General features: G+C 36.1%; 3 protein-coding genes and 2 long non-coding RNA genes across 9 annotated transcripts; 2 read left to right on the forward strand and 3 right to left on the reverse strand.

The window, feature by feature from the left end:
• Positions 1 to 41: 41 nt before the first annotated feature.
• Positions 42 to 5,491, reverse strand: LOC112714955 (disease resistance protein RPS2-like). 3 transcript variants are annotated; one of them, XM_072204511.1, is made up of 5 exons: positions 5,067 to 5,491; positions 1,732 to 4,859; positions 1,517 to 1,616; positions 1,217 to 1,318; positions 42 to 1,136 (listed from the first exon to the last, which is right to left on the reverse strand). In XM_072204511.1, exons 2-5 carry the CDS (start codon positions 4,808 to 4,810, stop codon positions 962 to 964), a joined length of 3,456 nt encoding a protein of 1,151 aa, XP_072060612.1. In that variant the 5' UTR covers positions 4,811 to 4,859; positions 5,067 to 5,491; the 3' UTR covers positions 42 to 961. The 3 variants fall into 3 exon arrangements, with proteins under 3 accessions (XP_072060612.1, XP_072060613.1, XP_025622441.1); XM_072204512.1 differs by having other exon boundaries at positions 1,774 to 4,865; positions 5,067 to 5,270; XM_025766656.3 differs by having other exon boundaries at positions 1,732 to 4,865; positions 5,067 to 5,270.
• LOC140175798 (uncharacterized) lies at positions 5,236 to 8,017 on the forward strand. 2 transcript variants are annotated; one of them, XR_011866411.1, is made up of 3 exons: positions 5,236 to 5,370; positions 5,485 to 5,600; positions 6,020 to 6,159. It is a non-coding gene; the product is annotated as an uncharacterized lncRNA (long non-coding RNA). The 2 variants fall into 2 exon arrangements; XR_011866410.1 differs by lacking the exon at positions 5,236 to 5,370 and having other exon boundaries at positions 5,463 to 5,600; positions 6,020 to 8,017.
• On the reverse strand, positions 5,499 to 6,643 carry LOC140175797 (uncharacterized). Its single transcript, XM_072204513.1, has 4 exons — positions 6,439 to 6,643; positions 6,242 to 6,350; positions 6,056 to 6,129; positions 5,499 to 5,637 (listed from the first exon to the last, which is right to left on the reverse strand). Exons 1-4 carry the CDS (start codon positions 6,641 to 6,643, stop codon positions 5,627 to 5,629), a joined length of 399 nt encoding a protein of 132 aa, XP_072060614.1. The 3' UTR covers positions 5,499 to 5,626.
• A 32-nt stretch (positions 8,018 to 8,049) lies between the features above and the next one.
• On the reverse strand, positions 8,050 to 12,747 carry LOC112717237 (disease resistance protein At4g27190). Of its 2 annotated transcripts, none has more exons than XM_025769327.3 (5): positions 12,525 to 12,747; positions 9,082 to 12,320; positions 8,867 to 8,957; positions 8,513 to 8,614; positions 8,050 to 8,424 (listed from the first exon to the last, which is right to left on the reverse strand). In XM_025769327.3, the coding sequence occupies exons 2-5, from the start codon at positions 12,275 to 12,277 to the stop codon at positions 8,292 to 8,294; spliced, it is 3,522 nt and encodes a 1,173-aa protein (XP_025625112.2). In that variant the 5' UTR covers positions 12,278 to 12,320; positions 12,525 to 12,747; the 3' UTR covers positions 8,050 to 8,291. The 2 variants fall into 2 exon arrangements, with proteins under 2 accessions (XP_025625112.2, XP_029145400.1); XM_029289567.2 differs by having other exon boundaries at positions 9,082 to 12,326; positions 12,525 to 12,746.
• A 469-nt stretch (positions 12,748 to 13,216) lies between these two features.
• On the forward strand, positions 13,217 to 15,152 carry LOC112714958 (uncharacterized). The gene is made up of 2 exons (XR_003159417.3): positions 13,217 to 13,502; positions 14,932 to 15,152. It is a non-coding gene; the product is annotated as an uncharacterized lncRNA (long non-coding RNA).
• Positions 15,153 to 27,380: the final 12,228 nt, after the last annotated feature.

Here is a 27,380-nt window from a genome sequence, read left to right on the forward strand (position 1 = left end):
TAACAGTTAGTAGTTAGGTTTATGAAGCTTAATCTCGAAGATTTGTCAGTAATGTATTTATCCCTTGATTCTTAAGAGATATATTATTACTTCTTTGGTCATGATTCGTGTGATAATGGAGGATACAAACACTTCTGAAATGACATCTCTAAATCACAGCTAGGCACAAGCTCTCCCACCACAAACTTCTAGAATTACATGCAGGTTTTGAAGCCACATCATACTAATTTCCATAATTACACAAGCTCTCTATTTACTCCATTTTCGTTACACATTGAACTAAAATTTAGGAACAAGAGTCTTCCGCTGCTCTTTTGCTACCAGAAAGCGGTGGTTACAGACTGCAGGTTACTGGATGTATGTGGATTGGTGTAATTTGTGGGAACAAAATCTACATTCAGAGAAAGAGTTGTGTGAGCAGCCCCACTTTGGTCCTTGAGATTGGCGAGTTGCATCGATTTAGTTCCTGACTTTCTAATTGCTACAATTTGGTCTCTCAGATTTTAAAAAGTGCATCAATGTAGTTCTTCATGTATTTTTCGTCACTAGAGCTCAACACCGTTATTGACGTGACTCAACCCTTGCGCCGCTAGACATATTAAAACGACGTCATATGCGTTTGGCGCTAAAGAAGGTATTAAACGACGTTATTTTAGGATTTCAACAAAAACTAAAACATTAAACCCCTCCCTTATGATCTAGTCTTCTCCTTCTCCACTGAACTTCAATTTTTTTCACCCATGGAAGAGTTAAATTCTTTTTATTTTTTGTTTGAAGTTCAGTGGAGAAGGAGAAGACAAAGTGATCAAAAGGGAAGGGTTTTAACGTTTTAGTATGTCCAGCGTGGCAATGGTTGAGTCACGTCACTAATAGCGTTGAACTCCGATGACAAAAAATACACGAGGAAGTACACTGGTGCAAGTTTTTGAATCTGGAGGACCGAATTATAGTAATTAAAAATTCAGGGACTAAATCGGTGCAACTCACCAATCAAAGTGGGGCTTAACTCGAGTTGTGCTTGACCACCGCAAGTATGATGCCCCTGGTAAGTTATTCTGTACAAAGGAGGGTCATCACGAATCCTTTGAACCCTCTTTTTGGCTGGGCATCCACGTCCGTTGCATCTGTAATACCCTCTGCATATCGACCATGTATGCCGTAAGTCCAAACATATTACTGAATACTGAAATCATTGTTGAAATTTTGGGTTCCATACCTTTGATGCACCGTGCCCAGAATATCTTTCTGACCATATTTTCTCCACGTGTATCCATCATACTCCATAAAATCACTTGTCTCTATATCCCAGGTTGGTAAACTACAATTGCGATCCAAGAGTCTGGATTAGAAAATGCACTACAACTAAAGGAGAGCTATCTTGTGTAACAGATTCAAGCTATACATGATACAACAATTCAGGATTTTTTTGAACAGCATGAATAATTCTTAACCACCTCAATTTTAAACTCAACAGTATCTGATTCATAATGTACCCAATTTTATAAGATGCGCCTACCTATGTTTCGAGACCCTGGAACCCTTTTGGAAGTCCTTGCCACTCGAAGCCAGTGAATTTGCATCCACTATGGGATGTAATGGTGCAGCCACTGAGCCACCTGTTTTAACGTGTGAATGAAGCCAATCTATTATGTAACGAAATTTAAACATCAAGAAAATAATCAAGCATCTACAGTAGTAAAATATCTTCAAAATTGAAAGTAAATAAATTACCCGAACCACTATCCATGTTGTCACCATCATATTCATATGTACCTAATTGAGACATTATGTCAGCCTCTTCATGGATTGGGGAAAATATCTGATCGAACTTACACGGTCGACCTTCTAGTTCCCTCCACCAGTTGCTTTCTCCTTTGATTACCGTTAGTTCTTGGCTTATCAATTCCCTGGTTGAAAGACTATGCAGCTTTGGGCAGTCATAAAATGCTATTTTTTTCAAAACAGGTCCAATGTGCAACCCGCTTGAAAGGCTGGTCAATTCAGGGAGATGGAGAAGCAATAACTTGTTCAATTTAGGAAGGAAAGTATGTGCAATGTGCCTGAATGAATGACAACTTACTAATGTACTTAATTTGGGACAGTCCTTCACTATAAGCTCCTTCAACAAAGAAAAGTTTCCCAGAAAATCCACAGAGAAGAGAGTTATTAACTTTGGACAACTTTGCAACGACAAAGACTGTAACATACCAAATGAGCTACGAGGAGGAGTTGGGCCCTCCCAGATGCTTCTTAGATTCTTCATGTGGAATAAACTCAAGAATAGCAAATGCGGAAGCATATCCTCATCATCTTTTGCTGCACCTCCACCACCAATTGTTAGCATTTCTTTGCATTCTGCCAATATGCACACCCGTAGTTGCTCTATATTTTTCATTTCGCATTCAGATAGACTCTGTAAGGTGAAATGCCGATCCAAGAAAAGAGCTTTGCTGTTTCTAAGAAGCATTTTGATTTCATCCGGGACACCCTCACCTTTTACAAATTTTAAGCTGCAGCCACTTTGTTTAAATTCCACATCAGTGGCAGGTGGTATGCTTGATATAATCCGCTGCATATGACGACCAACAATGAACCTGAAATCAAGTTTAAAAATGTGGGCCGGTATGAGCTTCAAAAGTTCCAGTTGTGGGATATACATACTTAGAGTTTTCAAACACTCTAATCCCAATATTTCTGGTAGAATGGCTTGCACATTCTCATTCCACCGCTCATCATCAGGGTTTACACCAATACACAAATGTTCTAACCTCTTGAGTTTAGATAGCACACCAGAAGGAATAATTGTTGAGCAAGAATATGACCTATTCTTCTTGACACGATATTCATAAAAGCAGAGGGTCAAGCTTTGCATATTGGTTAACTTCTGGACCTCTTTTGGCAGATGTGTGATCTGAGTCTCATCAAGATCAAGCTTCTCAAGTTTCTTCAAATTTCCAATTTCAGGTGGTAATTTCATGAAGCATTCACAACCTTTCAAATAAAGTTCTCTAAGCTGCTCCAAAAAGAACAGCGAACGCGGCAGTTCTCTTACACTAGTGTAGGATAAGTTCAGTATGCAAAGGAGAGGCATGTGATCAAAAAATAAAGATGGTATTTTTGTCAAATCAGCATTGTTTTGCAGCATCAAAACTTTGAGTCGCAGACAATCTGGGGACTGTGGTAGCTCAGAGATTTTATTGCCTGCTAATTCAATCCGTACAGCATTATGCCACTTGTCAGTGTTGGATGGTTCAGTCAATCCTAGGTTTGATTTCTCTATGAACAACGGGTAAGAGGTGTGTAGCCGTTCTAATATTTGATAGGTTTCTTCTGTTAACCAAATATACCTGCCTCCAACACCATTCAATTGAAGAAATATAGAATTTTCTACAAGCTGACTTAGGTTCTTTTCTGTTTTTCCAGCATCCAAAAAGAGATAAGACATCCAGTGATTCATCAATTCATGATCAACCATGCCTTCTTGAATTTTGGGAATGACTAAACAACTAAGTAGACAATTCTGTTGTATCTTCTTCATGCCATCCCATATTAAGCTTAGGAATGCCTTAATCATGATGCTGTTCGAACCATGAAAATTGTGGAAATCATGTGAAGGATTAAAACATCGCAATTTGAAGAGAGCAAGGTCCCACTTTCTAACATCTTGATGATTCTTCAACAACTTTGCCACGAGGAGAATTGCATGAAGGTGGCTGCGACACTCCTCAACTATGTGCGCTGCAGTTGTCAGGATGGCACTTGATGAATATACAAACTTCTTCCCCACACTGTGACAGAAGACCACCCACGGCAGCAAATGATCGTTAGTCCGGATTTCCAAGTCCACTAACTCATCCGTCAATCCTCCTTCTTTAGCCTGTTGAGATGCTGGTGAGTCAGTTGTAATGAGGACCAAAACTCCTGACTGTAGAGTACTACAAAGTCCCACTTTTTGTGGATCAACAATTTCCTCACCATCCCTATCTACAAGAATTACTAGGTACCTGCTTCTTGACATCTCATCTTCAATCTGTCTGGTGCACAGAATGTCATCATCTTCAATAGTTGAAAGCTGAAGTAGTTGACAGATATGTTGTTTAAGTTCGTTCTCTGCTTCTGAAGTTGGATATCCGGAGGCATCAATAGTCAGAGGTCTACGAAATGAATTAAGAATGTCAAGCATATTATGCTTGTCATTCAAGGCTGCAGTTACTTTTGCCTCGACTGTTCTTTTTTCAACATCGCTTCTGGTTGATAACCTGATGCATTTTGTATGGTTTGGATTTTCACTTTTACAAATGGAAATCAATGTTTGGATGAGTTGGTGAACAGAAAGATCAGCAGCCAGATTGAGAATAGCTTCTGGAATGAAGTCCAAGTGGGCATCACCGAAGCTGGAGCCGGAGCAGGACCAGGACCTATCACCATTTTCAGCATCCCTTATTATCTCCTTTGGAAGAAGTCCTTTTAGTTTAAGCGGCAGCTGTCTCTCGTCATATGGTTTTGATTTGAAGTCATCGGATATCATTCTTGCGTCCAGAGGATAACTACACAACAGGCTCATCAAATCCCTCTTCCTCCTCAAACTATTTTTTGATACAAGTGAGGAATTTGTTGATTTCAAGCTCGTCAAAGTACTAGTCTGAGAAGCTGAGGCCCCTTCAGATTTTGTTTTGTCAAAAAAATCAGCCGTCTTGTTTTTCTGAAGTTCATTCATCTCTGTTTTAAGGATATTGAATGGCTTCATTTCCATTTTGGGAAACTCACCTGCCTCTGACTTCATTTTGGTAGAATCACCTACTTTGCTCATGTTAGAACTTACAACTTAGTATCTGCTAATGCCCTATGAGGAGTGTAAACTGCAACTTGAAACGTCCAAGCAACAAGAAATTTTACCATCAAGAGTTCTTTTTTTTTTTTTGGTTATGTAGTAGAAATTAATTGAATAGATAGATTAATACAATCTAAATATTATAAACAGAACAGATATTGTAAAATATTGAAGAATGAAAGTGTAATAGAACATCATGACAGAGTATAACTCGGTTGTTAATTAGCAAGGGTACCTGATAGAATTGAAGCGATGTTCTTCTGCTCCAGGCTAAGCCGTTGAAGATATGTGTGAGTTTAGGAATTAGGATTACGATCTCCCTCTAGAGACTCACCAGTGCCAAGAAAAATACTTGTTAGGGATTTTAGAATCCTCGCATCAGTCAACGAAAAGAAATGTGAAACAGTGCAGCAAGAAATGTCCACATTTCTGACTCAACAAACACACTGAGAACGACTAAAAATATATAATGATGAGAACTCATGGAAAAATAGTAACATGCGAAGCTTCCTTCAATGACATTTCTTGGAAGCTGCCTGGTAAGGTTGACTTCACTTGAGTCAACATGTAACCCCTTCTTTCGAAAAATTTCATTACTACAGGGTATATTCTTCCGTAATTGTGTGATTGATTCTGCCACTTTGTTCTTCTAGTTTCTGTTTTCTCAGTAACCATGGACCTGAACCGGCACCTCGATTCTAGATCTCGACCAAGCCTCACTCCCTGAATACTAGTGACAACTTCAACGTGGCAAACTCATTCTGTAACTGTAAGTCCTCGTATGCAATCATAAATTTAACCCATCCCTGCCAAGAGTTTTCATTTTATTCATACTAAACAAGCTGTACTTATTTGTCAGGTATATATGAAAAATTTTAACCTTAACTGCTCACTTTGATTAAACCACACTGTGAGTGCACAACACTTCATATCAAGAGTCAGTTTTGGGTTTGAAGAGAAAATAGGCATTTTTTTTTTCTTTTTCTAGCAATAAGAATCATACTCTAAGATGTTAAGCAAATGCTAGTGAATGGTTATATATCTAATATGAATTATCTGAATTAATAATATACTCTATGAAATGAAACAAGTATCATGATTTTTGTGCTTTGTTTCACATCTTTCACAATCCCACGACACTCCATGTTCTAGGGCTGTGTGGTTAACATATGTTACCATCTGATCTAGGAATTTAATCATCACGGCTGGTTTTGGAAACATTACTTCCAATCTCGGAGATTTGGCAACAGAGGTAGCAAAGCAGGTTGGAGGAGAAGCCCTGGCAAGCAGGTTGGTATCTGTAAGAAATTCGGGAGAGAACTTTGAACTTCTGAAGCAAGAACTGCAAGAACTACTTGCATTGAAAGAAGATAAAGAGAAGGAAGTTCAGGGAAACAGACACAAAGATACCTCAAGTGCTTATCGCTTATGGTCTGCAAAGGTGTTTGAGGTAGCTGCTGAAACTCGTCATTTGATTGCCAAATATGAAACTCCAACTTGGTCTTGGAAGCACCCAATCCTATCCACAGAGATTGAGAAAAGGCTTAAAGAAGTTCAACAACTCAGAGACAAGGGAATTTCTGTGGATTGTATAGTTGATAAATCACCAGATCGCATCTTAAAAGTATTTGATGCTCCTGAAATCATGGGGTATAAGACTCTCCAAAGTGCACTCGAAAATATTGTAGATTTGCTCAAAAGCAGCAAAATACAAACCATTGGAGTGGCTGGAATGAAGGGCGTGGGGAAGACAGCACTGATGCAGAACCTAAATAACCATGATGTTGTTGCAGAGATCTTTGATATAGTCATATTTATTAGACTCTCAGCTGATCACACAGATCACGAGCTTCAATGTAAACTAGCAAAGCATTGAAGGTGGATACTTAAGTCATCAATGATCCCGAGGAAGTTGCGAGAATAATACATGAGGAGCTGCAAACTAAGAAGTATTTGCTGATTTTGGATGGGGCAGCGGATGAGATCAACTTGAGTCAGCTGGGAATACCATGTAATGAATCACAGTAAGGTGATAATAACTGCTCAACATCGCCAAGTTTGTACCTTGAATGGAGCAGAAAGGATGATTGAGGTAGGCCTGTTATCCCGGGATGAGGCATGGAAGATGTTCTGTAACACTGTAGGTCCTGTGATTGATCTCCCGGACATTCCAGAGATAGCTCGGCGTGTATGTGACAAGTGCTCTTGTCTTCCCCTTCTGATACAAAAGATAGCACGCTCTTTCAGATTGAAAAAGAGTGCTTCCAGCTGAAGGGTAGGACTGGAAGATCTTGAAGAGTGATGGCCGGATTATGAGAATGAAGGCGTAAGTGAGTTGTACTCATTCTTGACGTTCTGTTATGATGAATTGAAAGATGAAAACAAACAGAAATGCTTTCTGTATGCTTCCCTGTACCCTGCCAATTGCAAGGTTTATACTGACTATTTGGTGGAGTGTTGGGCGGCTCAGAACTTCCATGGTGATGTTAACAACACAAGGAAATACCAAAAGGCACGCGATCATGGTCAGGCGATATTGGAACATCTTACTGATGTCTCTCTTCTGGATAGAGGAAAACAGATGATAAGAGTATAAGAAGACGTCTGCGAAGCAGAAGCTCTTTCTTACGGCTGTGCTGATAGGAGGAGAACCAGATGGGCACCCCCTCTGGAGGGATGGATTAAACTGAACACAGATGGATGAGTTCAGGGAGAGGATAGCAGGGCAGGTTGTGGTTGAATTTTCAGAACCAGTAGCGGGGATGGATTGGTGGCTTCATGGCTAAAATAAGGTGCTGCCAACCACAAGAAGCTGAGCTCCTTGGTGTACTTGATGGGATCAGAATGGCAGCTGATATGGGTATGAGACGTATGATAGTAGAAGTGGGTTCAGCAGAGGTGTTTGAGGAACTTCGAAGCATAAAGCCCAATTCAACCTGTCACGACTCCATCGTCAAAGAAATCCAAGCCTTCATCTAGAGACCCTGGGAGTTAAGCTTTCAACATTAACAAAGTCTTAACATTAAACTAGGATGCAAATTCATAGATGTTCCACCTTTTGAACTAGTCTCTTTATTTACAGCTGATGTATTCAATGACTCTGTAATCCTTTTTTCTTGAGCCTAGACCCGTTTTCATACCAAAAAAAGAAAACCTACTTCAAGGTAGGAAGTTGAAATTTTCCCACATTTTTATGATCGTATTTAATGTTAGCAATATAAAACCAAACATGTAACCATAGTCTTTGAAATAAATCCCAAGATCAGAGTTAATAGTATGGATTGACTTATTAACAATCAATAATCATATATCATTCTGAAAATTAAATGCTATCACAATTCCTGACTTCATTGTTTACACCAAGGATAGTGGTTGACACTGGATGTATTTGTACTTCATGTGTGAGATAAGTCGGTAGAAGATCATCTATTCATATTTCATAGACAGAGTTGTATGTTGACTACAGTCTACGGCGGCATGTATGTTGCCCAGAGTAAACTGTTTTATATAAAGGAGGGTCCTCGCCAATCTGTTGAACATGCTTTGTGGCCAGGCATCCTTGATCATACTTATGAGTGCATCTGTAATAATTTCTGCATATAGACCATCCATAATGCATGCCATAAGCCCAAGCAAATTAGTGAAAACATTTGGATGCTTAAAGAGTAAATATGGTGTTACCTCGGGTACTTATTGTTGAGCAACGCTTTCTGACCATATTTTCTCCACGTGTGTCCATCATCAGTGAGATAACTTGTCTCTACCTCCCAAGTTTTTGAGATTCTGTTGTGATACAGTAGTCTGGATTAGAAAATGCACTATGACTCTCCTACAGTTAGGATTTCTCGAGGGAAACAATATATAAAGCTTGTGAAAAAGATTCAGAGTAGACATGATAGTTCAAATACTTTGGATGCAATTGGACGGTCTTTGTAATTTCTAATATATTCAACCAAGCATAATGTCAGATATGAAAAATAATATATCATATAGTATCTGATGCATTATGTGCCCAAGTTTAACAGGGTGCATTACCTACGCCTTCTATATTTGCCTCTCCTAGTCGGTGAATTTGATACACAAGTTGCAATCCCTGTAGGCTGTGACGGCTTACCTACTGAGTCACCTGTTTACACACGATTTAACAATGTATACAAGTGAATCAAGCTCATATAGTAAATTAGTAATATATGATATAGAGAGAATATTAAGAAATATGGTCACGGCATGTATTGCGGTAATATAGTTACCTGGACCATTATCAATACCGTCATCGTCACATATACCTAACTGAGTCATCAAGTCAGCTTCTTCATTAATTGGGGAAAAAATTTGATTAAAATTAGGCGTTCGACCTTCTAGTGACTTCCACCAGTTGGTTTCTCCTTTTATTGCCGTTAGTTCTTTGCTTACCAATTCCTTCCTTGAAAGACTGTGCAGCTTTGGACAGTCATAAAATGCTATTTCTTTTAAACCAGGCCCAATTTGCAACCCATTTGAAATGCTGGACAATTCAGGAAGATGGAGAAGCAATAACTTGCTCAATTTAGGGAGGAAAGCATGTGCATTGCGCTTGGATGATTCATGACTTATCAATGTACTTAATTTGGGGCAGTCCTTCACTATAAGTTTCTTCAACAAAGAAAGATTTCCCAGAAAGTCCAAAGAGAAGAGAGTCACCAACTTGGGACAACTTTGCAATGACAAAGACTGTAACATACCAAATGAGGAGTGAGGGGAAGTTGGGCCTTCCCATATGCTTCTCAGATTCTTCATGTGGAATATACTCAAGAATAGCAAATGCGGAAGCATGTCATCTTCATCTTTTGCTCCACCTCCACATGTCTGCATTTCTTTGCATTCTGCCAATATGCACACCCTTAGTTGCTCTAAATTTTTCATTTCAAATTCAGAAAGACTCTTCAAGGTGAAATGCCTATCCAAGAAAAGCGCCTTGCTGTGTCTAAGAACCGTTTTGATTTCATCTGGGACACCCTCACCTTTTACAAACTTTAAGCTGCAGTCACTTTGTTTAAATTTCACATCAGTGGCAGGTGGTATGCTTGATATAATCCGCTGCATATGACGACCAACAATGAACCTGAAATCAAGCTCAAATATGTGGGCCGGTATGAGCTTCAAAAGTTCCGGTTGTGGGATATACATACTGAGAGTTTGCAAACACTCTAATCCCAATATTTCTGGTAGAATAACTTGCACATTCTCATCCCACCGCTCATCATCAGGGTTTACACCAATACACAAATGTTCCAACCTCTTGAGTTTAGATAGCACGCCAGAAGGAATAATTGTTGAGCAAGAATATGGCATGTTCTTCTTGACACGATATTCATAAAAGCAGAGGGTCAAACTTTGCATATTGGTTAACTTCTGGACCTCTTTTGGCAGATGTGTGATCTGAGTCTCATCAAGATCAAGCTTCTCAAGCTTCTCCAAATTTCCAATTTCAGGTGGTAACTTCATGAAGCATTCACAACCTTTCAGATACAGTTCTCTAAGCTGCTCCAGAAAAAACAATGAAGATGGCAGTTCTCTTACACTAGTGTAGGATAAGTTCAGGATGCAAAGCAGTGGCATCTGACCAAAAAATGAAGATGGTATTTTTGTCAAATCAGCATTGCTTTGCAGCATCAAAACTTTGAGTTCCAGACAAGCTGGGGACTTTGGTAACTCAGAGATTTTATTGCCTGCTAATTCAATTCGTAAGGCATTATTCCATTTGTCAGGGTTGGGTGGTTCAGTCAACCCTAGGTTTGATTTCTCTATGAACAATGGGTATGAGCTGTATAGCCGTTCTAACATTTGATAGGTTTCTTCTGGTAACCAAGTATACCCGCCTCCAACACCATCAAATTGAAGAAAGACAGAATTTTCTACAAGTTGTCTTAGGTTCTTTTCTGTTTCTCCAGCATCCACAAAGAGAGAAGACATCCAGTGATTCATCAATTCATGATCAACCATGCCATCTCTAATTTTAGGGATGACTATACAGCTCAGTAGGCAATTCTGTTGTGTCTTATTCATGCCATCCCATATTAAGTTTAGGAATGTGTTAACCATGATCTCGTTTAAACCATGAAAATTGTGGATATCTTGTGAAGGATTAGCAGATTGCAATTTGAGGAGAGCAAGTTCCCACTTTCTGACATCTTGATGATTCTTCAACCACTTTGCCACAAGGAGAATTGCGTGAAGGTGGCTTCGACACTCCTCAACTATGCGCACTGCAGTTGTCAGGATGGCACTTGATGAATATACAAAATCCTTCCCCGCATTGCGACAGAAGACCACCCATGGCAGCAAATGTTCTTTAGTCCGAATTTCCAAGTCCACTATGGCTTCCATCAATCCTTCTTCTTTAGCATGTTGAGGTGCTGGTGAATCAGTGGTAATGAGTACCAAAACTCCTGACAGTAGACTCTTACAAAATCCCACTCTTTGTAGATCGACAATTTCCTCACCATCCCTGTCTGCAAGAATTACTAGGTACCTGCTGCTTGACATCTCTTCCTCAATGTGTCTGGTGCACAAAACTTCATCGTCTTCAATCATTGAAAGCTGAAGTAGCTGACAAACATGTTTTCGAAGTTCCTTCTCTCCTCCTGTAGTTGGATAATTTGAGGCTTCAATACTAAGAGTTCCACGAAATGAACTCAGAATGTCAAGCACATTATGCTTGTCATTCAAGGCTGCTGCTACTTTCGCCATGACTGCTCTTTTTTCAATGTCGCTTCTGGTTGACAATCTGATGTATTTTATATAGTTTAGATTTTGATTTTTAGAAAAGGAAATCAACGTCTGGATGAGTTGGTGGACAGCAAGATCAGAAGCCAAATTGAGAATAGCTTCTGGAATGAAGTCCAAGTCGGCCTCACCGAAGCCAGAGCTGGACCGGGACCAGGACCTATCACCATTTTCAGCATCCCTTATTATCTCCTTTGGAAGAAGTCCTCGTAGATTAAGCGGCAGCTGCCTCTCATCATATGACTTTGATGTGAAATCTTGAAATATCATTCTCGCATTCACAGAGTAACTAGACAAGAGGCTCAGCAAATCCCTCTTCCTCCTCAAACTATTTTCTGATTCAGGTGAGGAAATTGATGATTTCAAGCTTGTCAAAGTACTAGTCTGAGAAGCCGAGGCCCCTTCAGATTCTGTTTTGTCAAAAAAAAATTTCTCCGTTAAGGAGAAATCTAACAGCTCCTTTCTAGGAAACTCTCCTGGCTCTGTTTTAAGGATACTGAATGGCTTCACCTCTGTTATGGAAAAATCACCTGCTTCCAACTCCATTTTGGGAAATCCAGATGGCTCTTTTTTCGAAAATTCATTCATCTCCGTTTTAACGATATTAAATGGCTTCACTTCCATTTTGGGAAACTCACCAGCCTCTAACTTCATTTTAGGTAAATCACCTGCTTTGCTCATGTTGGAACTTAATATCTGCTAATGCCCTATGAGGAGTGCCAAACTGCAACTTCAAACGTCGCAAGCAACAAGAAATTTTACCATCAAGACCCTTTTTTTTTTCGTTACTATATAGTAAAAATTATTGTGAATAGATCAATACTATCCAAATATTATAAACAGAACAGATATTGTAAAATATTGAAGAATGCAAATGTGATAGAATATTATGAAAGAGTATAACTCGGATGTAAACTAGCAATGATACCTAATAGAATTGAAGCGATGTTCTTCTGATCCGAGCTAAGCCGTTGAAGATACGTGTGGGCTTAGGAATTAGGATTACGATCTCACTCCAGAGACTCATCAAGTGCCAAGAAAAAGACTTGTTAGGGATTTTTTCAGAATCCTCGCATCAGTCAACGATAAGAAATGCGAAACAGTGGAGAAAGAAACGTCCACATTTCTGACTCAACAGTCAACAAACCCACTGAGAAGCGAGAACGACTAAAATATATAATAACTAGATTTAGACCAAGTTGATTTGGTCGAGTTATCAGTTAATTCGTCCGCATGAATAACGGTCAGGAATTCGAATAAGGAAAAGTTTAGGGGCTAGCAGTTTTATTGAATTTTGCCCAGCATGTAACCAGCAGAGGAAGGTGAGCCATTGGATGAAATTTCATACCAATCTCACACCATCAAATCATCATTGGTGGCTAGTTGATGACTAACAATCACAAAAATTACTAGTCCCTTAGCATTGCTCTTCGAATTATATTTTACGTGCATAGTAATTCATTAATCAGCACTAAATTTTTATATAAAGTTTCGATCGGGCAATTTACATAAATAAAAAAACAATTCTGCTAGGTAATTAAGAGGGGGTCCAGCTAATTTTTGCCCACTCTTATTGGACTGGAGCTGGACTCAAGAACCATCAAATAAAAACAAACACCCCAATTACCATAGTTTATCCTGATTCAGATTTACGCCGTGCATCTCCATTCCCTCTCGTGGCTGAACCTCCCTGCTACGGAGACGCGTTGCTGACCTCCTTCCCACGCCATTTTTGTCTCCTTGAAGAACGCTGCCCAACGCCGCCTCTGCTCAAGCCTGCACATCACACCACCACCACCACCGTCAGACGCGTGCAGTCCGCCCTTACCCTCACGACCCGGCGACGCTTTTCCCAATCTTCCGTCGCGGGCGGCTGCTCCTCCTCCACTTCATTGTTCTCCAACAGGTTAGAAGATGCTTTGGTTCTATTTAATAGATGATTCTCTGAACTGTCCTAAGGTTCATAAACTAGGATTAGTGGTTCAATTGAAGTGTTCTTTAATTTTTGCTGAATAACTGGATGTTCCTGTTTTCAATTAAGTTTACATGTTTAACTTGCTCATTTGAAGAAATTTTTTAGCTTTCCCATTCAAAAAGTGGATTTCATTTATTTTTTATATTGTTTGTTCTCTGAATTAGTAGAATCATCATGCACGCGCAGCGCTGGCTTTTTGTTTTGTAAAGGTGACTTGGGATTTCAATGCAATATTTAGATTAAATTTAGTTTAATTTTGGTTTAATTTAAGTTTGGAGTTAAATATGGTGGAAGAGACCATTTATTTTCAGCATCGTTGGTATTTTCGTGTCAAGTAACACAGATGTCAGCTTAAACATGTATTGGTTTTTAAATTTATTGCGAATAGACGGAATAGTTGTAATTTAGTTTATTCTACCGGTACATAGTTAACTAGGCTGTATGTTGTATATCATGGTTTGAAATTTAACTACGCAATCAAAATTGATTTAGAAGTTCAAAATCACCACCAGGTAACGCCGCTTGTGTCTGGTTGCTGGATCTTTTCCCCTTTTGTTTAAACTGCTTATTGGAGAGAAACAATATAACACTTTTAATTTGGTGATTTTCCAGATGGATGTTTCTTCGTTAAACATGTGATTGTAGCTCTTTGGATGAATTTTTCTTTGTATTGTAAATGGGAGTTTCTAAATTTAGGATTGCGGATGTTCCTTTATGATCGATGAATGTTTTGTTGCTCTTTAGATGAATGTTCCTTCTTTAAATGTGTTTCAATATGTTGTTAGCTTCTTTAGTAGTTTGATTTTCATGATTAGAAATATACATTCAATATGCTGATGCTAGCTTCTTTAATAGTATAGTGTATTCATTATGCTATTAGTAACCCCTAACTTGTTGCAAGTTGTAGACAATATTGCAAACTTGCACTGGTATAAATTACAGGAGGAGGTGACATTAAGTTAAATTTATAGCTTACATATTCTGTCATTAGGATTTATTTCTACTTTGGTGTTTTTGCTACTTTATTTATTTATTTAGTTTTTTTATTCAAATCAATATGACTTTATTTGTTACATGTTTCACCATCACCATTCAAATACAAATTGTATGTTACTATGAAGACAATTTCATCATGGATACAAGATGAAATATCATGTATTATAATGTATGAAATGTTACTGTTTTGTTTAAGGAAAGCTTATGCCATGACTATAATTGAAATCTTCATTTTCTTTAAAATCTCATATTAGCGGGTTGTTAGCTGAATTATTTGTTCTGAATTTTTTTCTGTATAGTTTTAGATGTTCTTTTTGTATATACTTGTGGATGTTCTTTATAGCTAGAATTTTCTATTTTGAAGGGAGCAATTGATGTTGAAGAAAGCAACAATGCACAAAATATTTTGATTGCTCAATCTTTTATTGCAAGCCTTGGAATAAATGAATCGCAACAATTTAGTGGATTCATGTCTTTGCTAAATTCTTTTGAAAATTTAGTTTAATGTAATTAAGATGTATACATGTTATTTTTTTATTTTTTTTATATAACACTTTCAAAGTATAAAACATGTTATTCTAATGTATACATGGAATGCCATTACTGATTGAGATACTTTTGATATATTTTCTGATTTTTCTTGTGTTGCAGTTGCAGATGTCTACTTCTTTAAGAATTACATGACCTTTTTTTTTTTATAAATCTTATTCGGCATGTTTCTTCGTTTAAGTACCTGATTGTTTTTGCTAAGATCTAAGTGGATGTTACTTTTGTTAAGTATCAAGATGTTTTTTTATCATACTACTTTATATATTTCCGTTGTTGTTCTTTTCTTTTTTTTTTTTTCCTTCGTTAAATTTTGTTAAACAAACATTCTCGAGAGCTATAATCTTATAATAAGACAATGAATTTGAATTTTAATAATAGCTTAAGCTGTGATACTTGTATTCAATATCAATTGAATCATGTCTACAGTAAAAAATAAATACAAGTAACATATTAAAGCAACAAAGATCTGTTGAACATAAAAGTGAAGGCCAAATCATGTGTTTCATGCCTTACATATTAACATATCAAAGAATAAAATTATATTTAGCTGGTAGAATGCTAACACATCAAAATATGCAAAAGGACTTAAAAGATCATCTGCCATAACATAAAAGGAACATCCAAAAATTTTAGGAACCACGTTCACGTCGGCGACGATCATGCTCCCTAAATAGATGTTACTTTATATATTTTTCAAGTTTCCTTGTGTGACAGTTGTGAATGTCTCTACTTTTTTAAGAATTGCATGACTTTTTTTATATATATATAGAAATCCTACTTGACATAATTCTTCGTGTAGGTACCTAATTATTTTTTGCAAGACCTAAGTGGATATTACTTCTATTAAGCATAAAGATGTTTCTTATTCATTTTAAATGAATGTTACTTTATATATTTTTCATTGTTGTTCTTTTCCTTTTCTTTTTTTTTTTCTTGCTTCTTTAAATTTTGTTAAACAAGCATTCTCAAGAGCCATAATCTTATAATAAGACAGTGAATTTGAATCTTAATAATAGCTTAAACTATAAAACTTGTATTCAATATCAATTGAATCATCTCTGCAGTAAAGAATAAATACAAGTAATATAATAAAGCAACAAAGATCCCTTGAACATAAAAGTGAAGGCCAAATCATGTGTTCCATGCCTTACATATTAACATAATCCAAAGAATAATATTGTATTTAGCTAGTGGAACTGGGACAGTGCTACAAATACATCAAAATATGCAAAAGGACTGAAAATCATCTGCTATAACACAAAAGAAACATCTGAAAATTTTAGAAACCACGTTCACATCAACACTGCTGTAATCAAGCTTTTGCTGGTTTTTGAGTATGGAGGTATGACGTAGATGGTGCCTAACTTAATTTACAAGGATTTACTGGCTTTAAGAAGACTTCAACTTCCCTTATTTTTAGCTATAAGTTTCTTCACAAATTTGGCATTACGCTCTGAGTGGCACCTTTCCTATCCTCAGCATCTGCAGGCTAAGCAGCTTATGCACTTTTTGCTTCAGCTACACAGTAAAAGCAATGAATCTTAGTAGTTAATTTAGTTCTAATTTATATTCACGAAGATCTACACTTATAATCGAGTTTCCTTTTTCAATTAAAACAAAAAAAAAAACAAAAAACATCATGTGCTTATCATACCTAAATTGTGGAATTTTGAAGCAATTCCCAAAAATTTATCAATAAGAAATTTGCATCTTTTACTGTCAAAAAAAAGAGAAAAGAAAAAAGTCCAGCAGAACAATCCCCAATAATACTTGCCATTAGCCCCTTCAGAAGCAAATAGTAAATTCATTAATGAACATCATTTCTTTACCCAAAAATAGTTCTAGGCAAGCACACAATTTCTAAGGGGATTCTATTACTCTTGCAGTCTTGTTCATGCTTCTCCAACATCATAGCACAAGTATGAAAATTCTAAAGCAAGCTATTTTTATGCTATCTCCAATAGTATACAAAATGTATATAGATCAACCAAAATATAAAAAGTATATCCTAGTAGCAATCATCAATAATCATCTTAGCATATCTAATTCACTAGCGTCAGCTGCACCTAATAAAGTTCAGGCACTCCTAATGATGAAGTCTGATAAATAGGACCTTTTAATATATGGCAAGGGGACAAATAGAATGATTTTTCCTTTAATAGCAGCTGAAATAGAATATAAAATATTCAAATGCCTGGGATCAAATTGATAATTAATTTGACTGTAATTAACCAAGTTGCCTACTTATTATAACACATGCAAGGTACCATAGACATACCTCAGGAACCAGGGGCAATACCAATCAAGACCAACCATTTATTTTGTAGGGCCAAATCGATAATTAATGAGAAGGTGGAAACGAGAGAGAGGGAGCTGCGGTGGTCCTGCGGAGGAGGAAATAGCTCATGCAAAGCGCGAGTTGCGGCGACGGAAATTGGTTGCGGAGGGAACCGGCGCTGCGCAGAGGATCGTTGGGGTGGAGGCCGCGGCGGGCGTAGACGAGGGCTTGGTCTTGGGGATGCGAGCCGCGAGGATGCAACAGGGGAGCAGCGTGGGTGCAACGGGAGAGCGGCGATGTGCGCGGCGCACTGTGAAGACAGCCATCAAGGAAAGGAATCACGATTGGGAGGGAATTGATACTGGATTTGGGGTTTTGTTTTAACTATGTTCTGAAAACTGGTTCGAACCGGCCGGTCGAACCGGTTGAACCGCGAACCGATGGAAAAAAAGGTTCGAATAGATGTCAAAATCGGAGATTTAAAAAATCGTCATTGACCCGTCGAACCGGCCAGAAACCGATCGATTGAATCGAACCGTGACCCGGCAGGTTTTTTGAATTTCACCAAAACGCCACCGTTTGGGTTGAGGAACCCTACCCAATTACCCAACGTCCTAACCCTAACTCTCCAAAATGGCAAACACGCGCAGCACTCCCATCAGGCCATCACCCTTCCTCTCATCATCATTGAGCTCCCCCCTCACTTCCCTCCAGCCACCGGCAAGCCACCGCCGCCGTCGCAGCTTGGAGCTTCGAAGCCATCGTCGCAACGTGGTTCCCCTCCATCGTGCAACCATGCTTGAGCTTTGAAACCACCAATCCACCATAGTTGGCCTCGCCTCGCCTCCTGCCTCTGTCGCGCAGCCATTGTCCCGCCGGCACCAGGTCTATTCCACCGCGTCAGTCCTTTGGTCGTGCCCTATCCCCGTCTCCCCTTCTTGCTGCTGATCTGCTCTGCTCTAGCATCTAGTTCTAGGTATTAATTTCTTTTTTAAACTATAATTGTTGTTGAGACTTGAATCATGCTCTTATCGCTCGCAATACTTTCAAAGCCACGCTTCACTTAAGGGACACTCTTCAAGCCGCCAAGGATTTCCTTACCTTCGTTGCTAATTGCAGTAAGATTTTCATGGTTAGTTATTCTAATCTCCCCTTTAATTCAATTTATTTTTTTTCCAAATAATCCATCAATTTTTGAGTTAAGCCTCAAAGTAGTCCCTGAACTCGCACTCGAGCCTCAAAGTAATCCCTGAAGTTAAAAATTACTCAAATTCGTCTCCAAACTTGTACTCCGGGACTCATAATAGTCCCTCAAGTATTTTCCGTTCATCGGAACCTTAAAACGACATCGTTTTGAACAAAAAAACAAAAAAAAAAGAAAAAAAAGCGACGTCGCTTTGAAAAAAAAAAACAGAAAAGAAAAAAGAAGCGTACGTCGTCGTTTTATATTAGAAAAAAAAATCCCCTTCTTCTTTCTCTTCTTCAACTCTGTTGTTCTTCTTCTACTCTATCTCTGTTCTTCTTCTTCTTCTTCAAAAAGTCACAGAAATAAAAACCAACACCACAAAATATCACAAAAAAATCAGCATTAATCAGAAAAGATCAATCAACTTAAATAGCAAGTATTAATCAACTTAAACAGAAACAAGCATAAAAAATTGCAACAATAAAAAAATCAATAATAATTACATAATAGAAAACAACTAAAATTAACTATTGTTATTATATTAAAATAGGATCAACAACAACAATCACCCACAACATTAAAGAACAACGATTGAATAACTAAACAAATTAAAGAAAAAAAAATTACCATGGCTGAGAGAAAGAACCGTGCCAGAAGTGAGACGAGGGAGACCAAGTGGAGATGGAGGCTGGCGAGCAGCGGCGGTAGTGAAACAGAAGTCGGCGAAAGGCAACGGCAGTGAAGGTTGAGGAGAGCACTTGTGAGTGTGAAAGTATGGTTGGAAAAAGGGAAGGCATCAGATGAGAAAGATGAGAAAGGAGAAAGAGAAAGGAAAGAATCTTAGGTTGGGGGAGGAAAAGAGAAAGAAGAAAGAAAAGGGCATTGGAAAAGCAGAAGAAAAAAGGAAGGGGAAGGGTTGGAGGAGAGAAAGGGAATGGTTGGGGATGGAGAAGGGAAAGGGAAAGGGAAAGGTTGGGAGAGGGAAAGGGGTTGGAAATGGGGAAGGGAACAGATTGGGAATTGGGAGGAGAGGAGAGGGGTGGGGTGGGGGGTGGGTAGCTACGCGTTCTTTCTTTTGTCTTTTTTTTTTTTTGAATTAGGGTTTTATATTACGTTTCTTTTTTTATTTTTTTTTGGTTTAAAACGATATTGTTTCAAGGTTTCGATGAACGGAAAATACTTGAGGGACTATTATGAGTTTCGGAGTGCAAGTTTGGGGACGAATTTGAGTAATTTTTAACTTCAGGAATTACTTTGAGACTCGAGTGCAACTTTAGAGACTACTTTGAGACTTAACTCTCAATTTTCAGAGAGAGGTTTAATCTTTTGCAAGTTTTGAGAGGGACCAAATTATGACTAAGTTCTTCGAAACTAAGGTGGTGTGAAGCTTTGACTATATAAAATAAGGATTTGGATCCTTTAAAGTTTGAATTTCACTTTAGAGAAGAAAATGTGATCTCTTACCATTGATTTTATAAGTGAGATCAAGAATAAATATGAAAGAGAAATTATTCAAGGGTAGAAGATTACACTTTATTCTCTAAAGTAAAATTCAAACTTTAGAGAATCTAAATCCATAAAATAATAATAATTAGTAAAACATTAAAATAAAGGTTCGAGAGCCTTCTGATTAAAATAATATCATCATATATGGTATAATTGGTTTTATATTAATGCACAAAAATGATGAAATTAAAGAGCAGGTTGGTATATATTTGCATCATAGTGATTTTACTCATTACTCAACTCAATCAGTGCCATTATTTGCTCATGTTGTTTAATTCTATCTATGAATCAAGGTTGAGCTAGTTCTTGCTCAGTTCAGAAGATGTCCATGCTATTGAAGAAGATAAAAAATTATGTTCAAATTGAAAATCTAGTTGTGTATGATACTGTAGGAGAAAAGGGTCATTCTTCAAAATCCAGAAAATAAGTCACAAATGAAAGGAATCATCAGACGCCTGTTATCTTAATGATTTTCGATGTCCTGTTTCTCTTGAATTAATGAAGAATCATGTCATTGTTTCAACAGGACAGGTATGCCTGTATTTTATCTTTTTAGTAATCCTTATAATTTAAAATGGCAATGAATGTTGATTAATCAGATTTTATTTTTAAAAATTTAAATTAATAATTATTACTTAGAGTTGTTTAAAAAGTTGGCTAATTTGAATTGTTTTCTTATACTTTTCCATAAAATAAATGAGAAAAAGTGTTACGCAAATACAACAATCCGAAAAAGCAAACGCAAATGCAACAAACCTCATTATATATAATCCGCGACACCCTAACGTGGTTTCTAATTACACATAATCTGCTAGACCCTGTCGTGGATTATGTTCAGAGACTGAAACACATAAACTACTACACCCTGTAGCAGTTTATGAAGAGATAGGCCTAGAGTGTATTCCGCGAGACCCTGTAGCAGATTATGAAGGGCGTGGCTGCTTGGAAGATGCCTATATATACCCAACAAATTGTGTAGAGTGTCATTTTTATTAATTCATAACTTAAGAATGGAGAGTGAGGAGAGCTTTTTGGTGTTAGTGCACTCTTCTGGAAAAATTAAAAAGAATAAGAGTCACGGTGTGAAGTTTACCAATAGAGAACCATTGAGTATTTTCATCAGGTTATCTAATACACTGTTAGATCTGAAGACCAGTATATTCTAGAAGTTGGGCGCGTGTGACACAAAGTGGGTGAAGAAGTTGTTCTACAAGATTCGTATTGCGGTTGTGTCAACCGGCGTGCAATATGAAACATTCGTGTTACGATCAGATGAAGATATGCAGGTGTTGTTTCATTATCGCCGGAGTTTCTCGGAAGTGAGGATACACGAGTTGTTTGCGAAGTTGGAACATGACATCGATAGTTATGGGGCATCGGCGCCAAACCCTCAGTCGACCACGATGGGGGGTGCCTCTACCTCGATGCCCGTTGTTGCACCTGAGTGTTTGTTGGAATATCGGCCAGCTGGTCCAGTTGGGGTATTCACCTCAGCCCGTCCATATCCAGATGTTGGACGTGAGGGAGAACCGGATCGGGTTGAAAATGCGATGCTAGAGGATGATTCGGATGAAGAGCCTGCTGACATTGGAGGGGACAGCGATGATGATATTCCGACAAACCCAGCAACATGTCAACCACCGTCAAGTGCCGGCACACATGAGCAACCTGCACACTTTTCTACCCTGAACCTGGAAGCCGTCGGCCAAGCGCCAGAGTCAGTTCCAACCTTTGGGGGTCAAGGTTTGCACGAGGAAAATTATGTAGTTGAATTTCAAGTTGGCCAATCTTTCCAAAGTAAGGAGGAAGTTATTCTTAGTGTAAAGGATTACAGAATTTTCCGTGGTGTTGAGTACAGAGTGATAGAGTCGAATCATCTTAAGTACCATGGGAGATGCAAGGAGTTCAGCAAAGGTTGCACGTGGATGATTCGCATCAGCTTTCAAGCGCGAAAGGGCACCTGGGAGGTTCGACGGTACAACGGACCACACACATGCTAGGCTACATCGATACCAAACGACCACTGACAGCTTGATTATCACGTGATCTGTGCGAAAATCTTTCCTTTGGTTCGAGCCAATGCGACGGTATCGATAAAGGTGTTGCAAGAAACTACCGAAGCAACTTATGGGTTCAGGCCAACTTACAGGAAGACGTGGTTGGCAAAACAGAAGGCAGTAGCACAGATATACGGGGACTGGGAAGAGTCTTATGCCGAGCTAACCTCGTTGGATCCTTGGAGTGCAGTCTACCATGGAGGGGACCGTTGCCTTGCTGAAGACGTCTCCGGTTCGAGTCGGTGATGACGTTGACGACTCCACCGTGTACTTTCATCGTCTTTTCTGGACATTTCCTCCTTGTGTTGAAGCCTTCTGACATTGCAAGCCATTGGTCAGCATAGACGGTACTCATCTGTATGGCAAGTATGGCGGGACTTTGGTCCTAGTCATCGCCTAAGATGGGAACTCCAACATCTTGCCTATTACTTTCAGTCTCGTGGAGGGAAAAAATGTCGAGTCGTTGTCTTTCTTCCTGACCAACCTGCGCTAACATGTGACTCTGCAACAGGGGATAATGGTCATCTTGGATAGGCACAACGGATCAAGGCTGCACTAGAGTCACCTAACAGTGGGTGGTTACCCCCTGATGCGTACCGAGAATTTTGTATTCGGCATGTTGCAGCTAATTTCGCACTCAATTTCAAGGACACGGATGCAAAGCGTTTGCTTGTTAACGCTGCTTATGCGAAGACTGAGGCAGAGTTTCACTATTGGTTTGATATAATGCGAACTGAGAATCTGGCAATGTATGATTGGGCGAACATAATAGACTACGATAAGTGGACTCAGCACCAGGATGATGGTAGACGATTCGGTCACATGACAACCAATATATCTGAGTGTGTTAATTCTATTCTGAAGGGTACACGGAATCTTCCGGTTACCACCCTGGTGAAGTCCACATACGGTCGGCTAGCAGAGTTGTTTGTGATTCGTGGTCAAACGGCAGAAGCTCAGTTGGCCAGCGGTACCAAGTTTTGCCAGTCTTTTATGAAGGCGATGGAGCGCAACTTGAGAGACTCCAGGTGCTTCACTGTCACCCTATTCGATAGACACCAGTCTGAGTATACCGTTGCCGAGACGACACTGACCGGGAGCTTTTCACTTGGGACGTACCGAGTTTTCCTTCAGGATCGTACATGCGACTGTGGATATTTTCAGCCTCTCTATTATCTATGTTGCAATGCAATTGCATGTTGTGCCCAGTCACAGCTTGATTGGTCCATCTATGTGTCAGGGACAGATCCAGAAAGTTTAGTATGAAGGGGCCGAATTTTAGATAAATTTTTTTCATTCCATAAAAATAATTAACATATAGTTATTAGAGTTAGTTTTTCAAAAAATTTATCAAATATATATATATATATATATTATAATTATAAATTTTTTTCACAATTTTATTTTTAATATGATAGTTACATAAAAAAATATAACAATATCAATAGTACATTATAAAATTCTAAAGTACCAATAATTTATAGCGTGTTTAGTTAAAAATAATCACATATCTTATTAATTAAAATTAATTCTTTTAAAATTTTTTAAAAATTTGAAAATAAATGATAAATTATTAATTATTTAAAAGACACAATACCTTTATAAAATACAAGATATAAGATATTTTTATAAAAAATTTTCTTTCAACAACGTAAATTTAAAAGAAAAATAAGTATTTTTTATAACTTACGTAAGTTATTATTAATATAATAATATAAATTTTAATATGTTAATATAAAATAAATAAATGATTTTTTTAAATAAATATAGAGATTATTATATAAAAACTAATTTGAAAGTTACAAAGACTTGAGGATATGATATTAAATTAGTTAAGTGAAAAATATTAGTGAATTAAATAATCAAGATATAAATCTATTACATAATAAAAAATAATACATATAAAAATACTAAATTATATAATATTTTTTATTTTTTTAAATACATATCTCATATATAAATATAGTTTCTAAAACTTTTGGGGGGCTGAGGCCACCACTCGTCCTCTCTAGATCCGTCCATGTCTATGTCGATGAGGTCTACACCATGCAGAAGGTGTTCAGGGTGTACCAGATGGGTTTTGTGCCACCAATTCCAGAGGGACTTTGGCCACCTTATGATGGTCTGACTATTATTCTGGATCCTAACTTGAGGCGTTGTCATGATGGGCGACCGAGGTCTACCAGAATCCAAAACAACATGAATGAGGCCGACCTTAACCGATCGAAGCGATGCGGCCTCTGCAGACAGCTTGGGCACACGCGTAGATCTTGCCCCTAAAGAGCCTCCACCGTAGCTGGTGGTTCGTAGGACTTGTAGTGTTTATGCTTTTAGTTTTTGAATTTTGTTTTCTCGTGTAACAATTTACGTTTTTTAGTGTTACTGTTAGTGCCTTGTAGTTATTATATTTTGTATGGCTTCATATATTTGTATGACAGTTATGACTTGTTACTTACGACTTTATATTTGTATGCCTTCATATATTTCGCATCATGGTTTCTTACTCTTATGCTGGTATTCATAAATTTGTACCATTGTGTTACGCCTTTCATAATCCGCTACAGGATTTTGCAGAATACACTTTGGGCCTATCTTTTCATAAACCGCTACAGGGTGTAGCAGTTTATGTGTTTCAGCTTCTGAACGTAATCTACGACAGGGTCTAGCAGATTACGTGTAATTAGAAACCGCATTAGGATGTCGCGGATTACATATAATTAGGTTTATTGCATTTGCGTCTGGTTTATGTTGTATTTGCGTAATATTTTCTCTCATTTATTTTATTTATGTAAATTGCCTGTTTCGATCTATGACAAATTAATTTTTAACCTATAAGACTATAGAATATTGTTTAAAATAAAAAATTTTCGACCCGCCTCTCGTTTGAAAATAAAATGTATATAGTATATATACATTAAGATTACAGAATGTATAAATTAATTTAAAATTTAATATTATATAATTAACAATTTATATATAAGTTTAATTTTAAGTAAAATTATAAAAATATTTAATTTAAATTTATTTGTTTAATTTTATATTATTATCTTTATTTTTGTTCTTTTAAGTAGCCATTTTATTTATTTATTTTTCTATATTATATTTAAGTACTATAGTATAAATATAAAATTATTAGATAAAATATAATTTTAAATATAATATTTCAATAGTCAAAATTAATATTTTTTAATTTTATTTTTCATGATTCACAATAATATTATGTATTTTCAATAATATTATAACTAAATAATATTAAAAAATATAAATAATTAAAAAAAAGAAATGATATGAATGATAATTAATGAATATAATTAGACTAAAAATTAAAAAATTAAAAAATTTTATAATGAGTATGATATATAATTGATTTAATTTTTTAATTTATTTTTATAACTCACGATAGTACTATATATTTTTAATATATTACAACTAAATGATATTAAAAAATATAAATTGTTGAAAGAAAAACAAATGATATATGATATAACTAATGAATTTAATTAGACAAAAAATAAAAAAACCCTAAAACATTGTACATATATAATGTTTTGGAAATTTATTACCTAATACATATATTTAGCAAACTAAAAAAAAGTTGTGATTATCAACCGAATTCTTCAAATACCTATGTCAAATATTAGTAAGAATTGAGGAACAAGAATACGTGACATAAAAATTAGTAAGTACGAAAAAAGAGGATGAATTATGTTTATTACTTAATTTATACATATTAAAGAGAAACAATATTAACATTGAAATCATCTAGTATTTTATATAAAAGTAAAGAGTAAGACAATATAAACGAATAGAGCAACCTAAAGAAAAATAAATGACATAAAGTGAAAAGAAAAAGAAAAATGAAAAATTTTAAGTTATAATACTATATAATAATCATAAGAAAGAGTGAACATGAAAGATGGTGAATTATGTTTATACCTAATAAAGAAAAATAATATTAATATTAAAGGCATATATTATCTCATACAAAAGTAAAAAAGTTAGAGAATATAAAAATTATAGGATAACCTAAAGAAAAATAAATATCATGAGAGTGAAAAAGAAAATAAAAAAGATTTTTAAACTATAATAATGAGGCACATGAAAAAGAAAAATAAAAGATTTAAAATAATTTCGTTAGAAATAAAAGGATTAAAAAGTAATTCAATTAGATAAGTAGTAAACAAATTTTTTAATTTCTCTTTTATAATACTATGTATTTTCAATAATATTATAACTAAATGATATTAAAAAAATATAAATAATTTAAAAAAATTGATATATAAATGATATAACTTATGAATATAATTAGGCTAAAATAAAAAAATAAAAAAAATGTAAAGGACATGATATATAATTAAAATTAACATTCAATTTTTTAATTTTATTTTTCATGACTCATAATAGTACCATATATTTTTAACATATCACAACTAAATGATATTAAAAATTATAAATTGTTGAAAGAAAAAAAATGATACATAAATGAAATAACTAATGAATACAATTATACCAAAAATTTATATATATATATATATATATATATATGTTTAGTATTTTAAGAATTTATTACCTAATATATATGTTTAGCAAACTAAAAAAAAGTTGTGATCATCAACATAATTCTTTAAATATTTGTATAAAATATTAGTAAGAATAGAGAAAAAAAAATAAGTGGTGGTATAATATTATATGAAAAGAAAAGATAAAGATGTGTGAAGTAAATATTGATTTATATAGAAAATATAAAAAAAGTAAGTATGAAAAAAGAAGATAAATTATGTTTTATTATTCAATTTATACTTATTAAAGAAAAATAATATCAACATTGAAACTATATAGTATCTTGTATAAAAGTAAAGAGTAAGAGAATATAAAAAGTATTGAGTAATTTAAAGAAAAATAAATAACATAAGAGTGAGAAGAAAATGAAGAAGAATCTTAAGTTTAATGCTATATAATAATTATAAGAAAGAGTGAATATAAAAAAATATAAATTATATTTATACATAATAAAAAATAATATTAACATTAAAGACATATAGTATTTTATATAAAAGTGTTAAAACAATATGTAAATTATAGAGTAATTTAAAGAAAAATAAATATCATAAAATGAAAGCGAAAAAAAAATTCTAAACTATAATAATAAGTACGCACATAAAAAGTAGAAATAAAATAATTAAAAGTAATTTAATTAAAAAAAATAAAAAAATAATAACATTAAATAAGTAATAAGT

Source organism: Arachis hypogaea, chromosome 10 (assembly GCF_003086295.3).
Source record: "Arachis hypogaea cultivar Tifrunner chromosome 10, arahy.Tifrunner.gnm2.J5K5, whole genome shotgun sequence".
Taxonomy (NCBI): Eukaryota; Viridiplantae; Streptophyta; class Magnoliopsida; order Fabales; family Fabaceae; genus Arachis; species Arachis hypogaea.